General features: G+C 44.6%; 1 protein-coding gene across 1 annotated transcript in view; it reads right to left on the reverse strand.

Moving 5' to 3' along the window:
* Positions 1 to 22,508, reverse strand: part of LOC144943938 (echinoderm microtubule-associated protein-like 1) — a 29,459-nt gene that overhangs the window by 3,600 nt on the left and 3,351 nt on the right. Inside the window, exons 2-18 of the mRNA XM_078871832.1 lie at positions 18,328 to 18,356; positions 17,653 to 17,782; positions 16,147 to 16,296; positions 15,059 to 15,128; positions 13,437 to 13,547; positions 12,829 to 12,924; positions 11,120 to 11,254; positions 10,392 to 10,491; positions 9,905 to 10,056; positions 7,947 to 8,072; positions 6,771 to 6,902; positions 5,840 to 5,907; positions 5,590 to 5,678; positions 4,751 to 4,848; positions 3,646 to 3,733; positions 2,610 to 2,705; positions 1,216 to 1,346 (exon numbers count right to left, since the gene is read on the reverse strand). Of these exons, the coding sequence (XP_078727958.1) occupies positions 1,216 to 1,346; positions 2,610 to 2,705; positions 3,646 to 3,733; positions 4,751 to 4,848; positions 5,590 to 5,678; positions 5,840 to 5,907; positions 6,771 to 6,902; positions 7,947 to 8,072; positions 9,905 to 10,056; positions 10,392 to 10,491; positions 11,120 to 11,254; positions 12,829 to 12,924; positions 13,437 to 13,547; positions 15,059 to 15,128; positions 16,147 to 16,296; positions 17,653 to 17,782; positions 18,328 to 18,356 (1,801 nt within the window). The remainder of the gene's footprint in view (positions 1 to 1,215; positions 1,347 to 2,609; positions 2,706 to 3,645; positions 3,734 to 4,750; positions 4,849 to 5,589; positions 5,679 to 5,839; positions 5,908 to 6,770; positions 6,903 to 7,946; positions 8,073 to 9,904; positions 10,057 to 10,391; positions 10,492 to 11,119; positions 11,255 to 12,828; positions 12,925 to 13,436; positions 13,548 to 15,058; positions 15,129 to 16,146; positions 16,297 to 17,652; positions 17,783 to 18,327; positions 18,357 to 22,508) is intronic.

The raw sequence follows: 22,508 nt of genomic DNA on the forward strand, positions 1-22,508 counted from the left end.
CGAGAAGCCTGTTTTTTTGTTTTCGTAGAAATGGATGGGTTCCACTTATTTGGCACAAATTGAATATTCTGAATTTAGTTTTCTTCAGATTTAACTGTATTTCCTTTAAAAAAGCCAGTATCGGAACCATTGAGACGCAGCCAAATAGAGTGACTAGAGGAAATTTGGAAATCTGATTGAAGAAATTTGGAGCTAAATAAGAAAACGCTACTTTCAAGTTCACTCTAATAATGACATAAAATGCTGAACTACACGACAATATGTATTTGCAAAATGCTCACTTGGTATTATGTATACAAGTTTGTAAAATATGTATCCATAGGTGTCTGTGCGAGGTTATATTTCATAAACAGAAAACTATTACAGGTAGGAACAGTTCCACACTGCCCACCAGGGATTATTTGTCTGTCTGTCTGTCGTGCATAGCCACGCCCTCGATTTGTATTTCATAGAGCGCTTCGGGCGGGCTCAGCACCACGTGACACGCCGCCCCACGCAGCTTGCGCCGCGTGACACGGATCGCACGAATGCGCTGTCCAACCAAGTTCCTACCTGCCCACTCCGAAGGAACGTGTTTACAAATGTAGTTCCATTAGAAAGACGATCTTCAAACAGTTGCTGCGCAGTGACAATGGTTAATATACTGCAGCATAAACACGTGACGATGCGTTGCATTAACGCCCAAAAAACTACAACAAATTACCTGGCAATGTTAAGTCAACAATATTCTAAACAATTCACCCCCATTAACTATTCGGGTTCTCGCTTATCTACCTACGCCATCTATATCACAATGCCTCGGCTGTAGCCCAAGTTGTGGCTGCAGCACTCGCCTCGGACTCCCCCCCCTCCCCACAGCCCATCCTGGCTCCTCCTCCCTTTCCCTTAACCAGTATTTAAGGCCGTATCTCTTGGAGCTCCCTTCTCCTGTTACAGTAATTTTTTGCTGTGACGGTTCCACCTGAAGACGGAGGCTTGTATTGCCTCCGAAACGTCGTGATTTAATTTAGTTGTTTTCCTTTTTAAACCTACGTGACTTTACCGAAAAAACCAAAGAGTATTCGGTTTCTGTCTGGGCCGACAACATTTTTTCTCATCCTGGACTAGAGCTCGCGCAACTCGCGTCAGCGCGCCAGCAGACGCGTGGGAGATTCGCCCTTGCGCCCTTCGCGGCTCCCAACGCGACGACACGGGGGCCACGGCGGCGTCACTCACCTTGGGCTGCGAGGCTGGAAAGCGGAAGAGGCGAACTTTGCCGAAGTCGTCGCCGAGCGCGCACAGATTGCCCGAGCCGGAGCGGCACAGCGCGTTGATGTCGGTGCCGTCGGCCCCCTCCGACCACACGCCTGCGCGCGGCCACAAACACGACCAACCGGCTCGGCTCAGTGTTGCGCCGAAAAAAATCTAATAAAACCAGAGAGCTATTCAATTCTGAGTCGCATCCCAATCGTGATGCCGGCACGTTGCGAATTAATGTACACGCGCTACAATTCCATCCAATCATCATCATCATCATCATCTGGGATTAAATTTTGATTTAAAGCTTTCGTGACTGCAGGGATTCATATTCTTGTTTCTTTCGGTAAAGTCACGTAGAAGGAAAATAATAAAATATAAAACAATAAAAATTCTCACGACGTTTCGACTGCAACACAGGTGATGATGATTGCTTGTGTTGCAGTCGAAACGTCGTGAGAAATTTTTTTTAGATTTTTATTATTTTATTATTTCCCTTCTACGTGACTTTACCGAAAGAACCAAGAACATCTGAGATCACTCGAGGTTGAGTACGATGATCGTCCCACGGACAGTGATGATGGTCAGGGTTTATGGGTACACGCAGGTGGCTGATAAGGCCAATCCTGGAACCACATATCTTGTTACAGTGACGGCATATGTTGTCGCTATTGATAGTTTGGAATCTTTGAATCCGATCCGGGTGCGTCCTTTCGTTCGTGACCGTTTGCAGTTTCGTTATGGCGTCGTTGTGACTCAAAGTGTCGAACACCTCGGTGGACTAGAGCTCTCCAAGATGATCGCTCCCATCCAATACAGACCCGGCAAAGTGAACGTGTGGAATAACACTGGTCACACTTTTTCTGGCATAAGGTATTCCAACGTTTTTAAGGTAATGTTGGGGTGCTGATTCCAAATCTGGCATCAGTTTTTGTCTATCACATCAGGTTTTTGAGATATCAAATATTGAATTTTCAATAAAAACTGCCGAATTAAAATATTAAATAAATGTGGATATCTACATAAAATGATATTATAAACACACTATTCAAAAAATACAGCACCATATTTTAACACGAATGCAGTCACTGACTCGCAACAACTTGCAATCATAATTGACAGAGTTAATTTCGGGTAAAATCAATGAAAATGGGGTATGCCGATAGCATACAAATGAGATGCGATAGAGCAAATCTGAGATCAGATTTGGAATCGGCACCCTGAAATTAGTCTAAAACAGCTGCAAAAGTCCAGGCCAGAAAAAAATGTTTTTTTTTTGTTGACCAGTGTAATTTTTCAACAGCGCCATACGTTAAGGGAGACGTTTAAAAAAGAAAATCGAGGGCGCCAATTCGTTGTGGGTGAAGGCGCACCAAAGGTGGAGAATCCAAGCACACAGGTCATCGTGGCCCACTCGACGTCTCGGACGGTTGCCATGGCGGTCACCTGCTTGCAGTTGGCCGGAGTCCCTAAAGGAGGAGACAAAAAATTAACCCGTAAAAACAAAGTTTTTCACTATAAATCCTTTATATGCGTGGTGGCTAGAGTCCTCTCGTCCTCTGGCTTGAGATGGCTGCCACCTATGGGTCAGATGATTGCCTGCCACCATTAAGCAATTGGTAATTAAATATAATTTATTTTTTCCTAAAGAGTGTAAAATTTTGGAAAAAATTTTTTCACGAAAATCAATTGTCACGCACAACGAGTCTGTGTGCAAAATGTCAGCTCGATTGGATCACGGGAAGTGGGTTAAAAAACGACCGAAAGATGTGCACGGTCGTAAGCAAGCAAGCAAGCAAGTTAACTTAATATAAAGGATTTAAAAAGGGTGCGCTCTTAGCGAGTAATAAACGGCAGCGGCGCGATGGCTTGGAAACACTCAATGCACGAATGCCCGTGTCGAAAGAGAGAGGCAGGCAATCCAAGGGATCTGGGTCCCCCTCCCAATCCACGGGGTTGACCCGGAGGCTGGGTGAACCACACGTTGACGTGTGGTGCATCGAATCTTTCATCGTCTTGGCCCAGGCGGCAATCATAAATATTTACGCGTCCTCATACTCAAAACGATTGTTGGACGTTACTCATCGCTGGTGGTCCTGAGCCAGCGATGGAATTCCCCAGCAGGTTACTTAAAAGAATGTTCTGCAGTTTAGAAAGTTGTTTTCTTCATTTTGTCCCTTCTCAAAAATATGAACAAATTAACCAAATACACATCTTTCACGAAAAAGAACATCACTCGTTTTTCATGGGTTTATTAAAGTTGCCTTGTGAAATACAAACTACTGAACCCCTTACTATTAAAGTTGTACTCTTCTTCAGCCAACATTAATGCTCCATCGCTAAGCGGGCTTTATTTACAAAGCTCAATTATTAATACATTTTAGCGATTTGATTAATGTCCAAACTCACAGTAAAGGGTCTCGTAGTCTCCCGAGTTGGACATGAGGAACTCTCCGTTTGTAGACCAATCCAGGTGAGTTACGAAGCTCGAGTGGCCCTGAAAATTGACAAGGGGAAATGTGTTTAAACAAAACAAGGTTCGGCACACAAATAATGTTAAAAGGGTCTACGCATCTCCGTACTCTCGCTAATATAGGGGTGGTGTTCATCGCTATTGGTGTGCTTGAGGCAGGGGTGGAAATTTCACTCTCCTGTGGCAGAAGTGGCAGGACAACCATTGTTAAATTCTTCCAAAGCAGTTATTTTTTATTTTATCACCCCGGTTGACCCTTGAATAGGATTTGAACTCCCAACCTTCCAACGCAAGACTCGTGCCCTGCTATAGTGCCACCCAGCTTGATTTGTTATAATACCTAGGAAAGTCTCGGTCTGAAAACCTTTTTGAGAATGGACCTGCAGTGGGATGATTGGCCACTTACTTAAGTGGTGGTTTGCACGGATGAGAAAACTGCAGCACCCAGGAGGAATAGTACTAAATAATTTTGGACCATGACAGCCGCACACTTGGCCAGCTCTTTTTTTAATATCTCCCGGTGGCGAGACTTTAACTACTTCGTTTGGTATACAGGAGGTCGTGAGTTCGATCCCGACCCTGATGCCTGTATATTTGAAGTTTGCATGTTCTCCCTGTAGTCGCATGGATTTTTCTCCGGGTTCTCCGGATTTTCCCTCCATATTTAGAAACATGCTTTTAGAGTATTTGCTATAAATTTCCACGTGATAAGCCACTTTTCGTTGGGCTATCATTTGTGGCCAGGTCGCTTCTAAAAAACTGCTTTGTAGCTCAGTGGGCCTTACATGGTAAAATAAAAATAGCTTATAATCTGAGTTTCGAATGCCACTGAAACTTTTAAGCGCACTGTGAAGCATAGTTATGTTATGGTTAATACATCTGGAGTATTAACCGGGGTGGCTGGGGGTTTTGAAACCGCACATATTTGTAACGAGTGGCAAATGCGCTTGCGCAGGTCTTTGATGATGATGATGATGATCATGACGACGATACGCCAGTGGTCATGGTGTAGCAGAGTGCTTCTCATGACCCAAGGCTTACCGTGCATTTCCCAACCGCGTTGTACTTGTGCCCTTCCTCCGAGACGGAGTACACGTAGATGAAATTGTCATTTGAACCCACGGCCAGGTGGCTCCCATCTGAAAACATACGCAAGTAGATAAATAATTCGACCCTTTGCCAAGGTTCTTTGAATCAGAACAACAAACATGTGTTCCGAATGCAGTGCTTCACATATGCACCGGTGGAGCAATCGTGTTTGAAATTGTGCCACAAATTTGCCGGACAAGCAAGTAAGACATTGTGGTACCCGCATTTTATCCAAACAGCCAATGGCAGACATTCCACATTGCCATGACGGGAACCAGGCATTCCCCCACATGACAACCACTGTAGACTTCCCACAACATGGTTCTCATTCTTTGAATCGCGTGCAGGCGGTCGCCCGAGTTTACCGCCACCTGGAATTTAACTCGCAACTCGGCGAGTAGATTGAGTCCATTAAATGGACCAATACTTGCAATGGACTACTTTGTGTGTCCAATTATTCAGACTCATTCACAAATGGCGCCCCCCCCCCCCCCGACCCGAAAATGGAAAACCCCAATACAGGCCCAGTGTGATGCGCCCGACGATGTGACCAAGCCAAGCCAAAATAACCTCCCGTTCAGCGGCACAAATGAGACCAGAGGTGAGACTTTTTCTAACAAAAAAATATTTTTGTATTATTATCTGATTAGGAGTGAAATTTGACCCATGGTGTAATCGATTCATTATATATATTCGTACATCCCAGCTATATTGACAACCTTACAATTTTTATTCAAGATCTCGGACTGCAACACCAGGTTGGATCATTCAAGGGATGGTGACACTCATACCAGGCGAGTAGCGCATCACGGCAATCTGCTCATTGCCAGCCGATTCACGATGCAACTCTTTCTGTGTCTTCAAGTCCAACACCAGCCAGCTGTCACAGAGAATAAATCACGCACAGACACGGTCACGAAACCACACACATGTGTACAAGTACACCCGGGCACGTAATACTTTTCTTAACAGTTTGGATGATGTAATGAACCTTCGTAATTCCATTGTGTGTGTTCACGTTTCATGACATTTCAGGAATACCTTGCAGCCTGTGTTCCAATGGCAACCACTTCTCCACTGGGATGGAAGTCGGCCGACTGCAACGGATCCTGAGCCGCGCATGACACAAGCGACGACGAACAACTCGCATGTATCCATTCACGCGACGAGTCACTCGCATTATAAATGAGCATCCAAAGCATCTCGCTTGAGTTTTTTTACCCTGTGCTCGTCTTTTTCTCCGTCTACCTGTGGATATTACTGGTAGGAACCTCCTGGTTACACCAGCCCACGGGGGATTATTTTGTCCGTCCGTCGTGCATCCAAAAATGGGAGGGGTGGGGCTGGGTGGAGAGGGGAGGGTGGGGAGTGGCTGGGTAGGGAGGGTGGGGTGGGGCTGGTCACCCCGTGGTGCCCTTATAAAAAATTCAACGTTTAACCTACTCACGCCGGCTTGTGCCCGCCCTCACAGTCGGCCATATTTGCGGAATACACCACGCCGCCGTTGACCCTGGCCATTGACCGAGCAACCCAACGTTCCTACCAGCTCCCTCCGCAGGAATGTGTTTATATTCTTCCGTGCATTGTGATAGCATCTAGAGTGAAATGCATTGCATAGTAACATACAGTCCTTTGCCAATCTGCTGCTGGATGAAAGCTTACCGATGCCATGCGAGTCTTTGGGGGATCAGAATCAGAATCTTTAATTAGACTGGAGGAATCCGATGAGCTATGCAGGTCTTGTTCGCAGATGATTTAATACTTAATGCACTAAAAATTCCAATAACCAATAAAACATTGGGGACAGTTAGACTCAAGAGTTGGCACAGGCCTATCATTCACCCTTAAATACGAGCTACTTTATACAAAGTCAACTCTCGTTTCCATGGGAATGTAGAATCTGTGCTGTCGACGGCTGTTGACACGGGCGAGGTAACCAGATGATCCCGGAGGCAAATGAGCAAATTCTGACCTTCAAAGTCTTGATCCAGGTGGGACGGTGAGTGGCAGAGTTCCACAGTATGGCCTGCTTGTCCTGGGCACAGGTCAGGAAGGCATCCTGCTTTGGGTGCACCGCCAAGCCCCACAGCTCGTCCGTGTGGCCCTGGCACGAGCAAGAAAGCAAGACATCACGTTGCTTAGCACAAGCGCCAAAAGGCCCAAACGCCAAGCAGCTAATAAAGGTTTATAAGTTTCTTGCATTGAGCGAGATAAGAACTTGACAAAAGAGACGATACAAAAAGCAGCGGTGCGAGGGAGGAAGCAGAGAGGCGTTTAGACTTGCAGTGTGGTGAACACAGTATGTGACAAAACAGTCTGGTCGACTAGAGTCCTCAACAATGGAGGATGAACCAATGAGTGAAGTTCATGGGAACAGTAACCATGGTAGTAGCGAGGAAAAGCGAGTGGTTGGAGTGTATCTGTGAGTGTTGATATATAGGACAAGAGAAGCTGCAGCATTGCTACTTATAAATTGGAACTCAATTTTTTTTTTAAACAAGTTAGAAAAACCATCCACACAAATAAATTACGTAAACGCTATTGTACATTCATAATAAAGGTTTATGGGTTAGATCGCCTTATTATAAATGTGTCGTAACCCTCCAGCGAAACGTCGTACTCAAATTCTAAATGTTGTGGATTCACTCCTCAAACACAACGGTGGGCTGAAGAAGTAACTAATCGGCGTTTTGTTAACGTGACACATTTTTTACTGATCGGCCCTGTCAGGTGGTGGAGGGTTGCAACACATTTATAATAACGAGATCTAACCCAATTTTTTCATGAATAACACTGGTAGCCAAAGCCTACGTGTTAAACTGCTATTCAAAATGCTTTTGTCCTCACACATATTTTATTGGCAGTCCGGACGCTGATAGATAGCTGCCAGGGGAATATTAATTAGCATATTTGTCAAGAGTAATTTTTTTCACTGGTTTACGTCTCCCAAAATGTGGACAAGCCTTTGATCAATCTGTCCACTTTTAACAAGGGCAAGTCTCTAAGAGCAAAGCAACTTCACACGAAAGAGAGTGCACAACACAGACATGTGACAACACACGACGCACAGGTCAGTGTGGGGCTGGGAGGGAAAGCGGTGCTGGCGTATAACCAGCAAGGACCGAGCGTGTTTCACAGAAGCGCTCACCTGCACCACTGGGGAGAACTCCCCGTCCGCGCTCCCCTGCAGAATGCCGTTCTCGGTCGTCCCTACCCAGAAGGAGCCATCGACCCCTTCGGCCAGAGCCCGCACGCTGCCCAGGTCTTTGGGGATCTGAACAGCAACAACAACGACCATCACCAGTTTTCAACCGGCTCTCAAATAATCAGAAGCAAAAGTTTCTACCCGCTCAAATCATCATGGTTTACACCGTGCCTCCCATGATTACATCTCGACGAGCCTTGTGGGATTCTCGCCAATGGGACTTCATGGTGGAAGCTGTATCCGTATGGCACAAGGTGAATTCAGCAGCAGCATGAAAGTGGGCCCAAGTCTGGCTAGAGGGGAGCGATGTTGTTACGTGGATTTTTTTCCCCATTAATAAATTCACGAGTAACTTATCAACTTTCATAATCAACGTTTTATCAACTTTGGTAAATTTGGACCACATTTTTTTATTTATCTCATGGGATGTTTAATGTGCCCTGTGTTATGCAGATGGTATATTTATGGTTAAAAACACCCACTGTATTAACCAGGGAGGCCGTTGGCCTTGAACCATAAACTTCTACAACGAGAGGCAAGCGGGCAACAGCTCGGCCACGTCACTCAAATCACACACTGGGGCAACAGCACTCATCCCTGTTCGCGGACCTGAGCCAGCGACAGAAATTCCACATTACCCCGGTTTTGGAACGATCCTTTCCAGAAGAGGGCCGCTGAGGATTCCCCAAGGGCCACTGATGTTTTCCCAAAAAAAAGTGGCACTCGTTTTTACCAGCCCCGGTGAGATTCTGGGCTAATTCGGCCCTTAACCAGGATGTGAACTTGCAACAAAGCTATCGTTTATTCATAGAGTGCTTTGCCAACACTGCCTCTCCTGCCAGGAAATAATCACACGTGCCCTTTCAACGCGTCGCGTATAGAATCACTGTTTGGAAATACAAGTGACAATGATGTAATGCTGGGAATGAACTATGACAGAAAGATGAGATTAACATACAAATGCAGAAAAGGTTCATTTGAGGTATGGAGCTAGAGCTGTACAGTGAAGGGCATCGGGAGGGAAATGGATTATGACCAAAATTAAATGAAAGAAGCAGACAGAGGGAAGTCCATGGAAGATCTAAAAACCAATCAGAGCAGTCTTGTAGTTGGCTCTGGATTGAATTGGGGATCCAGCCATGGGGGTTGTAAGGAAAGGGGCGATGTGTTTTTTGTTCACAAATGCAGGTGGCATGTCTGGCGGTGGCATTCAAGGCCATCCCGAAGGCTGGACGGTATTTGGAGAAGGTAGGAGGGAATTACAACAGTCGAGGCGAGATGTGACCAGAGTAGGAAGATAACGGTTTCAGAAGAGGAATGGGGGCAAGGAAGTGGCAGATGAAAGATGGTCACAAGGTGGATTTCACAACGTTAAGAGATGTGCGATTCGTTTGTCGTCTTTTCCCCGCACCTACAATGAGCAGTTGGCTACGTACGGTGCGAAAAAAGTTCAACATACATCCATGTGAAATTTCGATTTAAAAGCTTTCGTGACTGCAGGGATTCATCTTCTTGGTTCTTTCGGTAAAGTCACGTAGAAGGGAAATAATAAAATAAAACATAATAAAATAATTCTCACGACGTTTCGGCCACAACGCAAGCAGCCGTCCTCAGGTGAAGAACACGTCTGTCGGAAAGACCGACCATTCAGACGCTGTCTTTCCGACAGACCTGTTCTTCACCTGAGGACGGCTGCTTGCGTTGTGGCCGAAACGTCGTGAGAATTGTATTTTATTATGTTTTATTTTTATTATTTTATTATTTCCCTTCTACGTGACTATACCGAAAGAACCAAGAAGATACATCCATGTGGCTGACAGGTTGTGATGGCGACATCGTGACAAACAACGCTGTCGTCAATAACCACCCCACTCGTCAACACTTCACCCCGCCCAACTCACGCGGCTCTCTCCCGTTTTCTCCATCTTCGAGTCCCAGAACACAACGTGTCCGTCTCTGCCACCGGAAATGAAAGTGCCGTCGGCACGCTCGCACAGCGCCATCACCCCGCTGGCGTGCACGCCCGTGATGGCGCGCGTGATGCGGTAACCACCTGCACACGGAGGGGGATCGAGAGCACCGTCGCAAATATTGAAGACATCATCATGGCCAATGCGCTGACGTCACCGCACCTCGGTCAACTAGTGGTCCTGATGATAGTGGTGGAAAATCCAGATTGTTATAGCACAGCAATGGTGGTTGTCCTACAGGGCATAGGACAACAACCACTCTTCGCTTACCATTAAGTGACGTTAATTTATATGACGGAAAGAACATAGTAAACCCACGGTTAGGATTTGAACGCTCGACATTCAGATGATGAGAGCACTCTTGACACTGCACCATCCAGCGGGACCCGCGTGACGACGAGATATTTAACGCGGTTACCTTTGCCCCACACGTAGATGTTGCCACCGGAATCCCCAGATACAGCATCCCCGTTGTCGAGGTAGATCAAGCATAGGACATGTTTGGGTTTCTCGTGCTTCTGCAAAGGCGGCAGGAGACACACTTTCATTACGGGAGGAATTCCTTTGAGAAACAAAGAGTTGCGCTTAGGTCTGATGCACGCCACACCTTGCTGGCAACCGTGTTGATCGCTTCCCGTGCTGCACACGCAACATCACTGGGACTGGCTCGAATGAGCTCACATGCGGACAGGGGCATTCAGGTCAAAATGTAAACAATTATTTATACGGGCCATCAAAGTTTAGTATGAACAGATGCAGTTGTTTAACATACATTTTTAAAATATTTCTCTTTATCAAGCTATGCAATATGCTCATCATAGTTACTCAATATCTTTTTATCTAATTTGCTTAATTTTTCTTCACCTTTTATCACCGCAGATGGCCACAATGTATTGCCTATATACTGCGACATATTCGGTTGGCTCATGGGGCCGAGCCATATTGTCATAAAGAAAGGATTGACGTTGCATCCACATCATGAAATGCATATAACGCAATACAATTGACATTTATTTATAGAGCATCTGTATACAACTGCATAACAAGATGCTAGAATGGATATGTTGGCCTCCGAATAGCTCATCATTACTGGTCATGCACATTGAAGACATAAGAAATCCTGTCCATTGCAGCTACGCACGTCACCTCAAATATGCCCTGTTTCTTGCTCAAGTTGCGTCCATCCAGTGCCCAGAAGATGATGTTGTTTTTTCCGCAAGTGACGATGACGTTTTCCTCCTTGGGGTGGAAGTCGGCCGAGTACACCACCTCATTGGAGCACTGCAAGGTGCATGGATCGGGACACAAAACAGAACGCATGAAAAATAAGACATTTTTTTGTCTTCGTGGCAATTAAACAGGTGTTAAGATGTTCAAACACCAAATCGAAACCTTTTGCAAGGAATCAAGTCTCAATTAACCACACGTACTTGTGGTGAACATGCAAACAAACATGCTCTGATCTGGTAGGAACCTCCCCTGGTTACACCAGCCCACAGGGGATTATTGTGTCCGTCCGTCGTGCAGAGAGGGGCTGGGTGGGGAGGGAGGGGCTGGGTGGGGAGGGGAGGGGCTGGGTGTGGAGGGTGGGGAAGGGCTGGGTGGGGAAGGGCGGGTGGGAGGGGGGGGCTGGTCACCCCGTGGTGCCCTTATAAAACTCAACGTTTAACCTACTCACGCCGGCTTGTGCCCGCCCTCAGCCGGGCATATTTGCGGAATACACCACGCCGCCGTTGACCCTGGCCATTGACCGAGCAACCCAACGTTCCTACCAGCTCCCTCCGCAGGAATGTGTTAATAGATGGCATTGTCTTTGAAACCGATTGGCCTACACCAGAGACATCCTTCTTTATGGCATAGTCTCACCAGTGTCAGACCAGAGAATGCCAAAATCCGAAAAGTACAAATACAATAATAGAGCGAAACGCATTTTCAACGTGGCTTTAGAGCCGATTTTCAATGCCATAACCGTGAGCAAGCAACAACCACGTCCTGGGTTCAAGCTCCAACATATTTGGGTTCCTGCGAGTTGCGGGTGCGACATTGGATGTCATCGGCTATTGACAACAAGACGTAAAAGAAAATATCACCCAAAATGTGACATTTGAACCAGTTGATTGACTCACAGCAAGATTTTTACGAGTTTAATTATGTTAAGGTTTCTTCAGCGAACAGAATTACATATCAGTGCCTACCTTGTTACATACCAATTCAGACCTTATTGGTCACCCCCCCATGCCCTTATAAATCTCAACGTTCATCCTACAAAGTCCCATCACAAGGGAGAACCACAAACAAATATTGAACAAAAATTATGTTACTAAATAAAAACTGTTTTATATATTGAGAATTGGTTTTCAATTATTCTACTTAGCATGCTGCTGTCTGTGATCTTGCTTGCTGATGCTGTCCCATGACTTTTTTATTTAGCCATACGATTTTTTTTTGCCCGAATTGAAACAGCTGTATGCCATATGGACCTGAAAATTCAATTTCCCTGTACAAGAATACGGGGTAAACCATATGGGTTGACACGGTATGGGGTATGTTATTACTCCATGAAAAACCGGGATTTGGTCGTTGACGTTACTCCGAGTTTTCATAGGCGGTTGTTGATGCCCTCATCTTGACAGACCTTTGAACCTTTCATCAAAAAAGGCCTTTCAGAAATGCACCGACGCTCGAAGCCTGCATTAGCGGTTATCAGTGAGCCGTACCCAGCTAAAGGCCAAGTCGTCCTGATATGAGAGCTCCACTCACAGTTTAAATCCGGGGCTAGGGGTTAACTCCAGCCTACCGCGAATGCTGCGCGCAGACATCATTCACAAACGATGGTCACAACTTCTCCCACTCACCTTACTGTCCGTCACCTTCGTCTCCTTCTTCCAGTTCCAGACAGAAATCATCTTTTCGTTCCCATCATCCACGGCGCAGAGCAGCCCACCGCCACCCTGCGCACACGGATTGTGTTCAACAACGTTTATTTATTGCCCGTGACCAAGATCATCTATTATGAACAGTTACTTATTGTTCCAGCCCAGCCTGCAAAGCTATTTCCCGAATACCAACTTAAGCAGGCCCTTTTGTCCTTGGATCAAACGACTTCCGTTAAATTGATTTTTGAGAGTGCGTGAATGACAACGAGATGTTTGCCCGACCGGGTGATGATGTGACATTGCGAAATTAGGTTGCGGGATCAAATCCCAGTCAGCCAGAGAATAAGGGTGGATGTGGCTGTGCAATGGCTATGAAGTTGACTACCCGGTACTGATAAAGTTGCTGCTGGAGGCAATAAAGGCCACATTCTGGATTATTAGACACTCCAATTTTAATTTTAAATAAAGGGAGAAACCTAAAAAGAAGTTTGCTATAAACCAGAACATTCGGTAAATAAACCAGCGAGCATTAAAACCGCAGAGTATGAAGCTGCAGAGTAGTAAATGTGAAAATGGCGTGAGCGTACGGCTCGGGAGAAGGAAACGCAGAGGACGCCCCGGTCGAAGACTCCTCCCCCGATCATGTGCAGCGTCTCGAGCGAGGCGGAGCTCCACACGCGCACGTGGGCAGGAAGCACCTGAGACACAAGTCGACAGCGCCGTTAGCTTTCACTTCCTTGTCATATCGTCAACTTTCCTGCTGTGTTTTCAAATGTCTCCAATCGGTGGTCCACTGGCTCCATGATTCGGGTTTTTGGTTAAATAAACAGAAAAGGAAGTTTTGCACAGTTTTCACATGCACCGTTTTGTTTACAAACAAGATATGGTTTATATTCTTAGGTTTTTTCGGTAAAGTCAAAAACCTAAAAAAACAAAAAAAACCTAAGAATATGAATCCTTGCAGTCACGAAAGCTTCAAATCTAGAATGGAAGATATGGTTTCCCATTTGTAAACCGATTAAGACCGTTTCACCCAAATTGTTCTCCAACAACTGAATTCATATGTAAATATTTCAATAATTATATTCAAATGATGCGATCAGCATCACAGCCAAAAGAGTAAAACATTTTCATTGAAAACTCTTGGGAGGAACCAGTGCATTACCCCATGAAAAACGAAATTACAAAACTTCCTGACCTCGCATCAATAAAGGCCTCTGAGCCAACACTAGGTGGCATGCTGTTTTATACTCTAAAATGACTGTCCCTTGCATGGCACCTGAATGAGAAAATTTTGGTTCTCGGGGTTGGACACTTCGAGGTTTTATAAGTAACGCAACATAATGCAGTGAAGGTGGCAGTTCAGTGGCAACACGCATTGCACCGACCCTGGTGACCCGGGTTGTATTGCTGATCACGACTATCGTCAGTGGCACATGAGATCACAGAACTGGTCCTGGGCCCTTTACTTTCACTCATCCGCAATGATCGACACGGTCCAACAACCCCGTAACCAACAGAGCATTGGGGGGAAATAATTCAGTGGTGGATTAACAAATGGCTGAATTTAAAAATATTCATTATTTCGAAGTCACAAGCCAAACGTATCTTCTTGATTCTTTCGGTAAAGTCACGTAGAAGGGAAATAATAAAAATAAAACATAATAAAATAATTCTCACGACGTTTTGGCCACAACGCAAGCAGCCGTCCTCAGGTGAAGAACAGGTATGTCGGAAAGACAGCGTCTGAATGAAATTTCTGAATGAAACTTCAGACGCTGTCTTTGAAACTTCTGAATGAAACTTCAGACGCTGTCTTTCCAACAGACCTGTTCTTCACCTGAGGACGGCTGCTTGCGTTGTGGCCGAAATGTCGTGAGAATAATTTTATTGTTTTATTTTTATTATTTTATTATTTCCCTTCTACGTGCCTTTACCGAAACAACCAAGAAGATGAATCCCTGCAGTCACGAAAGCTTTAAATCGAAAAGCCAAACGTACTTATTGTTTCGTATGCAGTTGTTGGTTAATGGGCTGATACCACCAACTTGCTCGCCTACCATACAAATACGGTTTTATAATCGCCACTGCCTGGATCTGAACCACGGATTTAATTGGTTTCAGGCTCGCTGCCGACATGACACAAGCCCCATGAGGCAACCAGCCAACTCTTATTTTGTCCATCAAGCACAGAAGGCACGCCACTCACCTTCCCATCCTTGCTCTTCCCAACCACTTGCCCAGTTGCAACAATCACCTTGTCCGGATGCACGGCCATGCTAGAAAGAACACGCACACAGACGTTTAAACAGACACAGGCACTTAACAATGCACCAGTTTCTTGTGAAAGTGCAAAAAAATATCTAAATTGTTACTAATATTGTTGATCACTATCTATGACTGGGTCAATTATAAAAAGCGACTTAATTTCAAGGTACAGGATACACAGGCTGAATATTTGGATAGCTTACTGTTAAAAGAACGGTTAACAAACAGGATTATCAGTTAAAATAAAACATAATAAATACAATTCTCACGACGTTTCGGCCACAACGCAAGCAGCAGTTCCCCAATAGTGGTAGTTTCTTCCAATCATGTCTTCAGAATCGGTCACTGACAAATGAATCACCACTTAATGGGAATTCAACAGTTGCTAAAGCAAGGCAACGTTGGATTGGCCCCATCAGACAAGTGTGATTTCTTGCGAAACCACCACATTATTACAACCACACCAACAACTACGTTTGATATTTGCAACATTCTCATAGCGCATGGGCTGTGCAAGCTTTACAAGACATTTCCATCTCGAGTCTGCTGTAAAACTGGCTGACAATGGCTTTACCACAAAGCTCAAATCTCACTCTGTGGTTTGGCCCGTGGAACCGGGGCTCTCGGACGTTCGGGAAGCGCGTGCCACAAACAGGAGTAGCCAGTTTTTTTCGGTAAAGTCACGTAGGTAAAAATTTAAATTAATAAAAAGTAAAATAAAACAAATTAAAAAGTGTGCCGTTCCTGGCCCTTCCCCCCCCCCCTCAACCATTATATATACGGGGTAGTATTTCTTGTGATCTCTCATTCACTTGATACAGCTGTCGTGGCTGTGACGGTTCCACCTGAAGACGGAGGCTTGTGTCGCTTCCGAAACGTCGTGAATTTTTTTATTTGTTTTATTTTACTTTCATATATTTAAAAAAAATTTACCTACGTGACTTTACCGAAAAAACCTAAGAGTATGAATCCTTGCAGTCACAAAAGCTTCAAATCTAGAAGGAGTAGCCAGCTTGGCAGATGGCCCACCATTTGATGTCATCATCGTGGCCCAGATAGTGGCGTTGCACTCCACTCTCCACGTGCTGCAACACGCCCACAGCTGCCACGAAAAACACCAGCTCCCCCGAGGGCAGCAGCTCCACGTTGGCGCGACAGTCCTTGCCACGGTAGCCATAGCTGTGTGTGTCGCCCGCCCGCCATAGCCGTAGCAACGCGCCCCCTCCCAACCCCACCAGCACGGCGGAGGGAGTGGGCGAGAGGCAGTGGGGAGTCAAGGGCGACCACTGAGGCTTTTACCTGTTGTTGATTCAAAGGCCCTGCCGCTTTTAACACAAGGCAAACACACCGGGAATGTTTCAACTGCCTGAAAATGCATTTACTTTTGGGAGGTGGATTGTTGGCTCAATGGGCGAATGCAGCCTAGGCGGCACTGCCGAGATTCTGGGTTTCGATCCGGGCGGCCGTCTGTGCTTAAACAGTTTAGTTAGCGAGTTTAAGGTCTCGGCAAGCTTGCCAACGAACCATGGATATACAGACCATTTTTGTAAAATACGCTGCAGGTGGAGGACGGGCCTCCCCACACATTTTGGACTGTGATGGTTATTTGACCATACGTCACCATGGTGGTCAGTGCACGTTGAAGATCGAGGATGTGCAGAACAATGGATTTTTATGCACTGCCCTCTACTGCCCTAAACGTCTATTACGCCTGTCCGTAGCACATGAGTGTCACCCATCCAAGTACAATCCAGGATAAAGCCTGCTGAGCTGCCGAGATCTGAAGAGATCGGACGTATTCCGGGTGATTTGATCATAGGCTGGTCATCAATAACTGCACAATTATTGGCCAGACTCTATCCACCCGGAGTGATAAAGAGATATCACACATAACTCGCAGTGAACTACTCTTTGCAGAGTAATGAGCATTTTCCAGAGTTTATTAAGAGAAGACGTGCCTCTAATCAAAGTATTTATCGTCCCCAATTTGTTTTAAGGTTGTACTGCGTGTCGTTCGGTAGGATGCCCGACGTTTCTCTCCACGTGCCGGGAGCTTCTTCAGGAAATGAACCCAGCAACGTGGAGCCAAAATGGACATTGTACTGAACAACACGCGGTAGAACCTGAAAACACAACGGAGAGCTAGCTGTACAGCGCAACTGAAAAAAGCTACACAGTTGTATGACTATCATATAGGTTGTCAGAATGTCCGTCTCTGCAGCGTTTGAGTGTTAACCCCTCATTAGGTGAGGCTTTTCTCCAGGCCTTTTAGTTTATTTCCACACACTAAAAGTTAATCTCAGGCAGGAAGGTCCATCCTATACATCACTGCTGCAGAGAAAGATTTTATATTAAATAATGAAAAAAAAACCATCAACTTTGTTTCATGATGGGGGCCGCTAATCCTTCACTTTTATAAACACTTGGTCAGGTGTAACTTTGGAAAAATGTGTTGTGTAACTGCAAAGAGCGAAAATTAAAACATTAATTGTCAAAGGAAAACAAATCTAAATATAATATGGGTTTCCAGGATACGCCCACTCAAGGGAGAGTTTCTCTGCAGGTAGTTCCAGCTTCGTGCCTATCTTGTATCCCTCCACTGCGTCCTGAGGCATGAACATGGTGATGGGTCTCCCACGCAGGTACATGCGCACGTATCCCTCATCTGCAAGAAATGAGTGCATATGTATGAAATGAAGCCAAGCGCAATCTAGTATAATTCACCACATTTAATAAAGTGACGCGACCGTTTGGAAACCACCATCACAACTTTAGCCGTCGTTTCATTAATGTTCTTATTTTAACTCAGGTTTTCCCATTGTGTCCACCATCAACTGAATGACAAGCTCATTTATGTTTTAACACAATTCAATATCCTCCCAGTGCGTGCATTATTCACGTCCCTTTTTAAGCATATCAATGGGCACTTCAAAAACTGTTTTTGTGCCAGGGTATACAGTGTGTGTGTGTGCGCGCGCGCGCGTGTGTGATGAACAGACCGACTAGGTCAGATTTCAGCTGACAAAAGGCTTCACCGCGCCAGAGATTAATCTATACGGTGCATTACATCACCATGTAGCTAAGGCTTTTAGCCTGTCCACAATGCATGCGGAGCATTCATTCATTCGCAAATACTAAACCAGCTGATCTGATAGACGCGAGGCTACAGCTACCGTACAGTCGTTAGAAATTAATAGCGGGTATTGTTACCTTTGTTGAAAGTAGGCTCTTTGGCTTTGCTGCAAAGAGAAAGAAACAGGTAAAAGTTACAAATAAAAGTGGAGCTCATTGTAAATCCAAATAAAGATGCACAATCGTAAATATACTACACGTGTGTGTATAATATGTAAGAGGAAGTGAAGTGATGGAAAGGTAGTTGGATAACCCTTGCATTGTGAAGTCCAGTGGCATGGGTTCAAGTATTAGCTAAGGCACAGGAGTAGAAATTTGAATCCGTATTTGGATAGGGCCTCCCCATAGGGACAGTCTAAAATAAGTATAATTCCTCATCTGATATGAGCATATCTTACATAAAAGACTTGAAATAAGTGGATGGCTGCCTCTTGGTATCCCACAATTCCGAATAGGTACTCAGAGTACACATTTTAACATGACAGTAAATAGAAGATAAATGGAGCACTTTGCACATGTATAGTACTGCATATATGCTTAACTAAACAATATAGCACTTATATTTCACCTGCCAGCTCCATACAATTCAATTGCCACAATTCCACGTGGCAATTTTATGCAAGAATAATTTGTGCGTTTTGTTTTGATCGTCCTTTTGCTGCTTTTATTGTTTATAATTTGTAGTTTTTCTCATTACATCAGCCCAGAATGTAACAAATAATTTCTATCTTTTACATAAATCAGTAATACATTATTAATTGTACTACCCAATGCATAATAGACCATCGAGTGGAATTAATTTTAATAAATCGATGTTTACACACCACACCAGGTACTCATTTTATGCCTAGTCGACCTAGGGGAGGCCCAGGATCGTCACTTGTGTGGACCGCGAGCGGGAATCGAGCCCAGGTTGCCAGGTTTATAGCGCAGCACGCTGACCGCCACACTACCGCCCCCCACACACAACCACATGTTTCCCCAGTACTAGTGTTGACCACACCAAGACGAGTCCACCGAGGGGTTTGGCTCAGGCCATGCGGGAGATGCCGATTTCCGCTCGTGTTGTGCTTGGTAGCCAGGATTATACCGCAGTGTGCGGGACACTGCGACATTTCTCCCCACTCGTACACAGTCACATGCATGCATACAGTGAATGCTGCATTGCTGCATTTTTCATGCACGTTTTACAAGGGGGCACAAAAGCCCTCCTACTCTCCTCTCCAATTCAAATCACCGCTGTACACGCTCGCAAGTCCTCCACCCTACCCCACGGGACCAGCCTCTGTGCCGCACTGCAGCAGAGGCCCAATCCGACCGCTGCGTCAATTTGATTGCTGGTCCATTAGCGCAAGCGAAGGAAGTCTGCAGAAACGACCTCATCCTTTACAATCACATCACTCAATACTGAACAGACAACTTCGTGCACACACAGCAGGTCTTGCCTCAGACGGTGAAGTAAGAATACTTTACTGCACTGCGCACCGAAAAGAGATGCATTAAGGGCACTGCAAGCGTGTCAAATATGATCTTGAACATACTTTTAATTCATTACCATTTCATACACACTAGGTAAATCATTACAAACATAACTTCCCCCTTCTCTCTCCCAAGTAGTTTTTTTTTCTGGAAACAGACATAAATAACCACTAGATATACGATATGCTCCTGTACACAAGGATTATGCCTACTGATTAGCTCTACTGAGCATGCCGCTGGCTTTAAAATCAACTTCACTTACAATATTTATTTGATAAAGAAAGCATTTAGAATCATCAGCGTGAGCACGACTGTGCCACTTCTGTGATTAAATGTCACCGTATGAGCGGAGATTTAAGATGTCGTGATACTTGCAGGTCAAATGTCAGGGATTCTGAGTGGCACAAATTTCCGTCACGTCTTTGCTCCCACTCAAATTAATTGAAATGTGTTTCGGAAGATTAGATTAGCATCTATGAATACTTCTACGCATAGTTTCAGACAATCCCCTTCTTACAGGGACCAAATGAATATCGTGCATCGAAACACATGCCATTAAAAACACTTACGCCTGAATAAACCTATCGTGTACAAAAATCAACTATGCTGTCAATGCGATCAAGCAAGTTACTGCACAGAAAACCAAATCATGTTGTTTCATACTGCTATATACAAAAATCCAATGCTAGCGAATTACTCTCAAAAATGGCTAGGGAATACTGTATACCAGTTGCTAGAAAGGCCTCCCATACATGCCATTATCAAATTAAAACACTGAAAATGGGCAGGGACAGGGCTCTTCCGATTAATATCTAGCAATGTCATGAATCAAGACCGTAATTATAATATATATTGGGGGGGGACACATCCCCCCCCAATATATGTTAAAATATGCTCAAAATGTCCCCCACAATATATTGCTATAAAATAGATTTCTGTTTATATGATTGTGGTTATGGTTGTACTTTATTAATCCCTAATCTCTGCCATTACATACAATTAAACAAAAGGTAAAAAAATTAAAAACAGAAATGTAATACAATACACTCTTAGACATTATTGTAAAAAAGAAATATAAAGTCTTTCCTATGTGTTAGTGATTTTTTTTTTCAGACAGGAAATTCGTTTTAAAATTTAGATATTTTTTCTGGGGGGACACACCCAGACCCCCTGGAAGATTTGGTCCCCCCCAATGTTGACTCCATGGCTACGGTCTTGCCATGAATTGCCATGATTCGAATCAAGATGTTTATGCATTGTTGTGACTAATATCACCTATAGTGGCTGCAGACATCATGTAAATCCATTACACATGAACAGAAAAACATCAATTCTTACACACCAATTCAATGACATAGATCTTGAGCATAAGAATTGGTGTAACTTGATGAATCAGTACATGCCTACAACCCTAATGGGCAGAGACCATATCAATTGGTGATTGTGGGAAGGTGATGCAAATACAGTACCATATCATGATGGAGACCCATCTCTCTATAGGACCACTGTTGATTTAGAAGCAAGTGGTTCTCATTTAACCAACTCTGGAGGGATGATGAGCAGAGATGGCCCTGGACTGGGAATTATACTCTTGACATTCCACCCAGCTTAACACTATACTACTGTAACTATACCTTAATTTCTAATTATGTGGATTCGAATGCATGTGACCTCTGACAGGATAAACTTAAACTGGGATGTTGGTGTGGTGGCACAATGCGCTGCGCGCTGACCACTTTGAATAAAAAAGGTTCTAATGAAATACACACATCTCATTGACACGCATTCCCATCTCTCATTGAACAAGTCCTCGCTTTGTTTGCGCATAAAGCTGAGCAGAGGACATGTTTACAGGTCAGCGATTTTATTGACCGGTAGTGAGAATCCTGCCAACATTCCACAATGAAGAGCCAATTCGTGACACAGCCAAGGGTTTGTCACGTACACAAAACATGCCAATTCGTTACTAGTTCATCACGGGTGTGTTGCAGAGTAAACCCACAACAGTTACAATTTGAGTCTAGTACGACGTTTCGCCGGTAATTATACCTAAGATAATCACCCAGGAATGTGTCACTAACGCTCGTGACGTCATTCCACATAGACCAGCCCCCCTCATTAAAAATCATGAGCAGGTTACGTCACTCCACAGCGGAAGCTGTTCTGACGGCAGGAGGCATGAACAAGCAATTGCAGATTTTCACCTTTAACTTTTACGCATTTAAATGCTCACTGATCACCACTGCAGGCGCAGTATTGCAGGATAACAATGCACTTGGATGCTTGATGGCACGGAAGGAGTGCACTCGATTGTTGGAGAAAGCACTTGCATGGCATTGGGTGCTCAATTGAGCGTGGAGTTAGGAGGTTTGTTCACCAACGCAACCAAGGTGCATGTACAGACGTCGAGGCACATGGAGGGACCACACCTCTCTTATCAACCACTCTGCAGCAATGGCCCTGTGGTTCCCGCATTCAAGATAAAAAAAACACATTTGGGCAAACGATACCTATAGACCGTGCGTGCATCCAAACAAAGGGCCACACTCTTCTTTGTACAATTTTTTTTTTTACAAAGTGATTTGATCTTCTTGGTTCTTTCGGTAAAGTCACGTAGAAGGGAAATAATAAAATAATAAGAATAATTTTTATTTCCCTTCTACGTGACTTTACCGAAAGAACCAAGAAGATGAATCCCTGCAGTCACGAAAGCTTTAAATCGAAAAAAAAGTGATTTGAGTTTGTCCAATCATAAACTCTAAACATTTGCAATATACACT

Source organism: Lampetra fluviatilis, chromosome 33, assembly GCF_964198595.1.
Source record: "Lampetra fluviatilis chromosome 33, kcLamFluv1.1, whole genome shotgun sequence".
NCBI lineage: Eukaryota > Metazoa > Chordata > Hyperoartia > Petromyzontiformes > Petromyzontidae > Lampetra > Lampetra fluviatilis.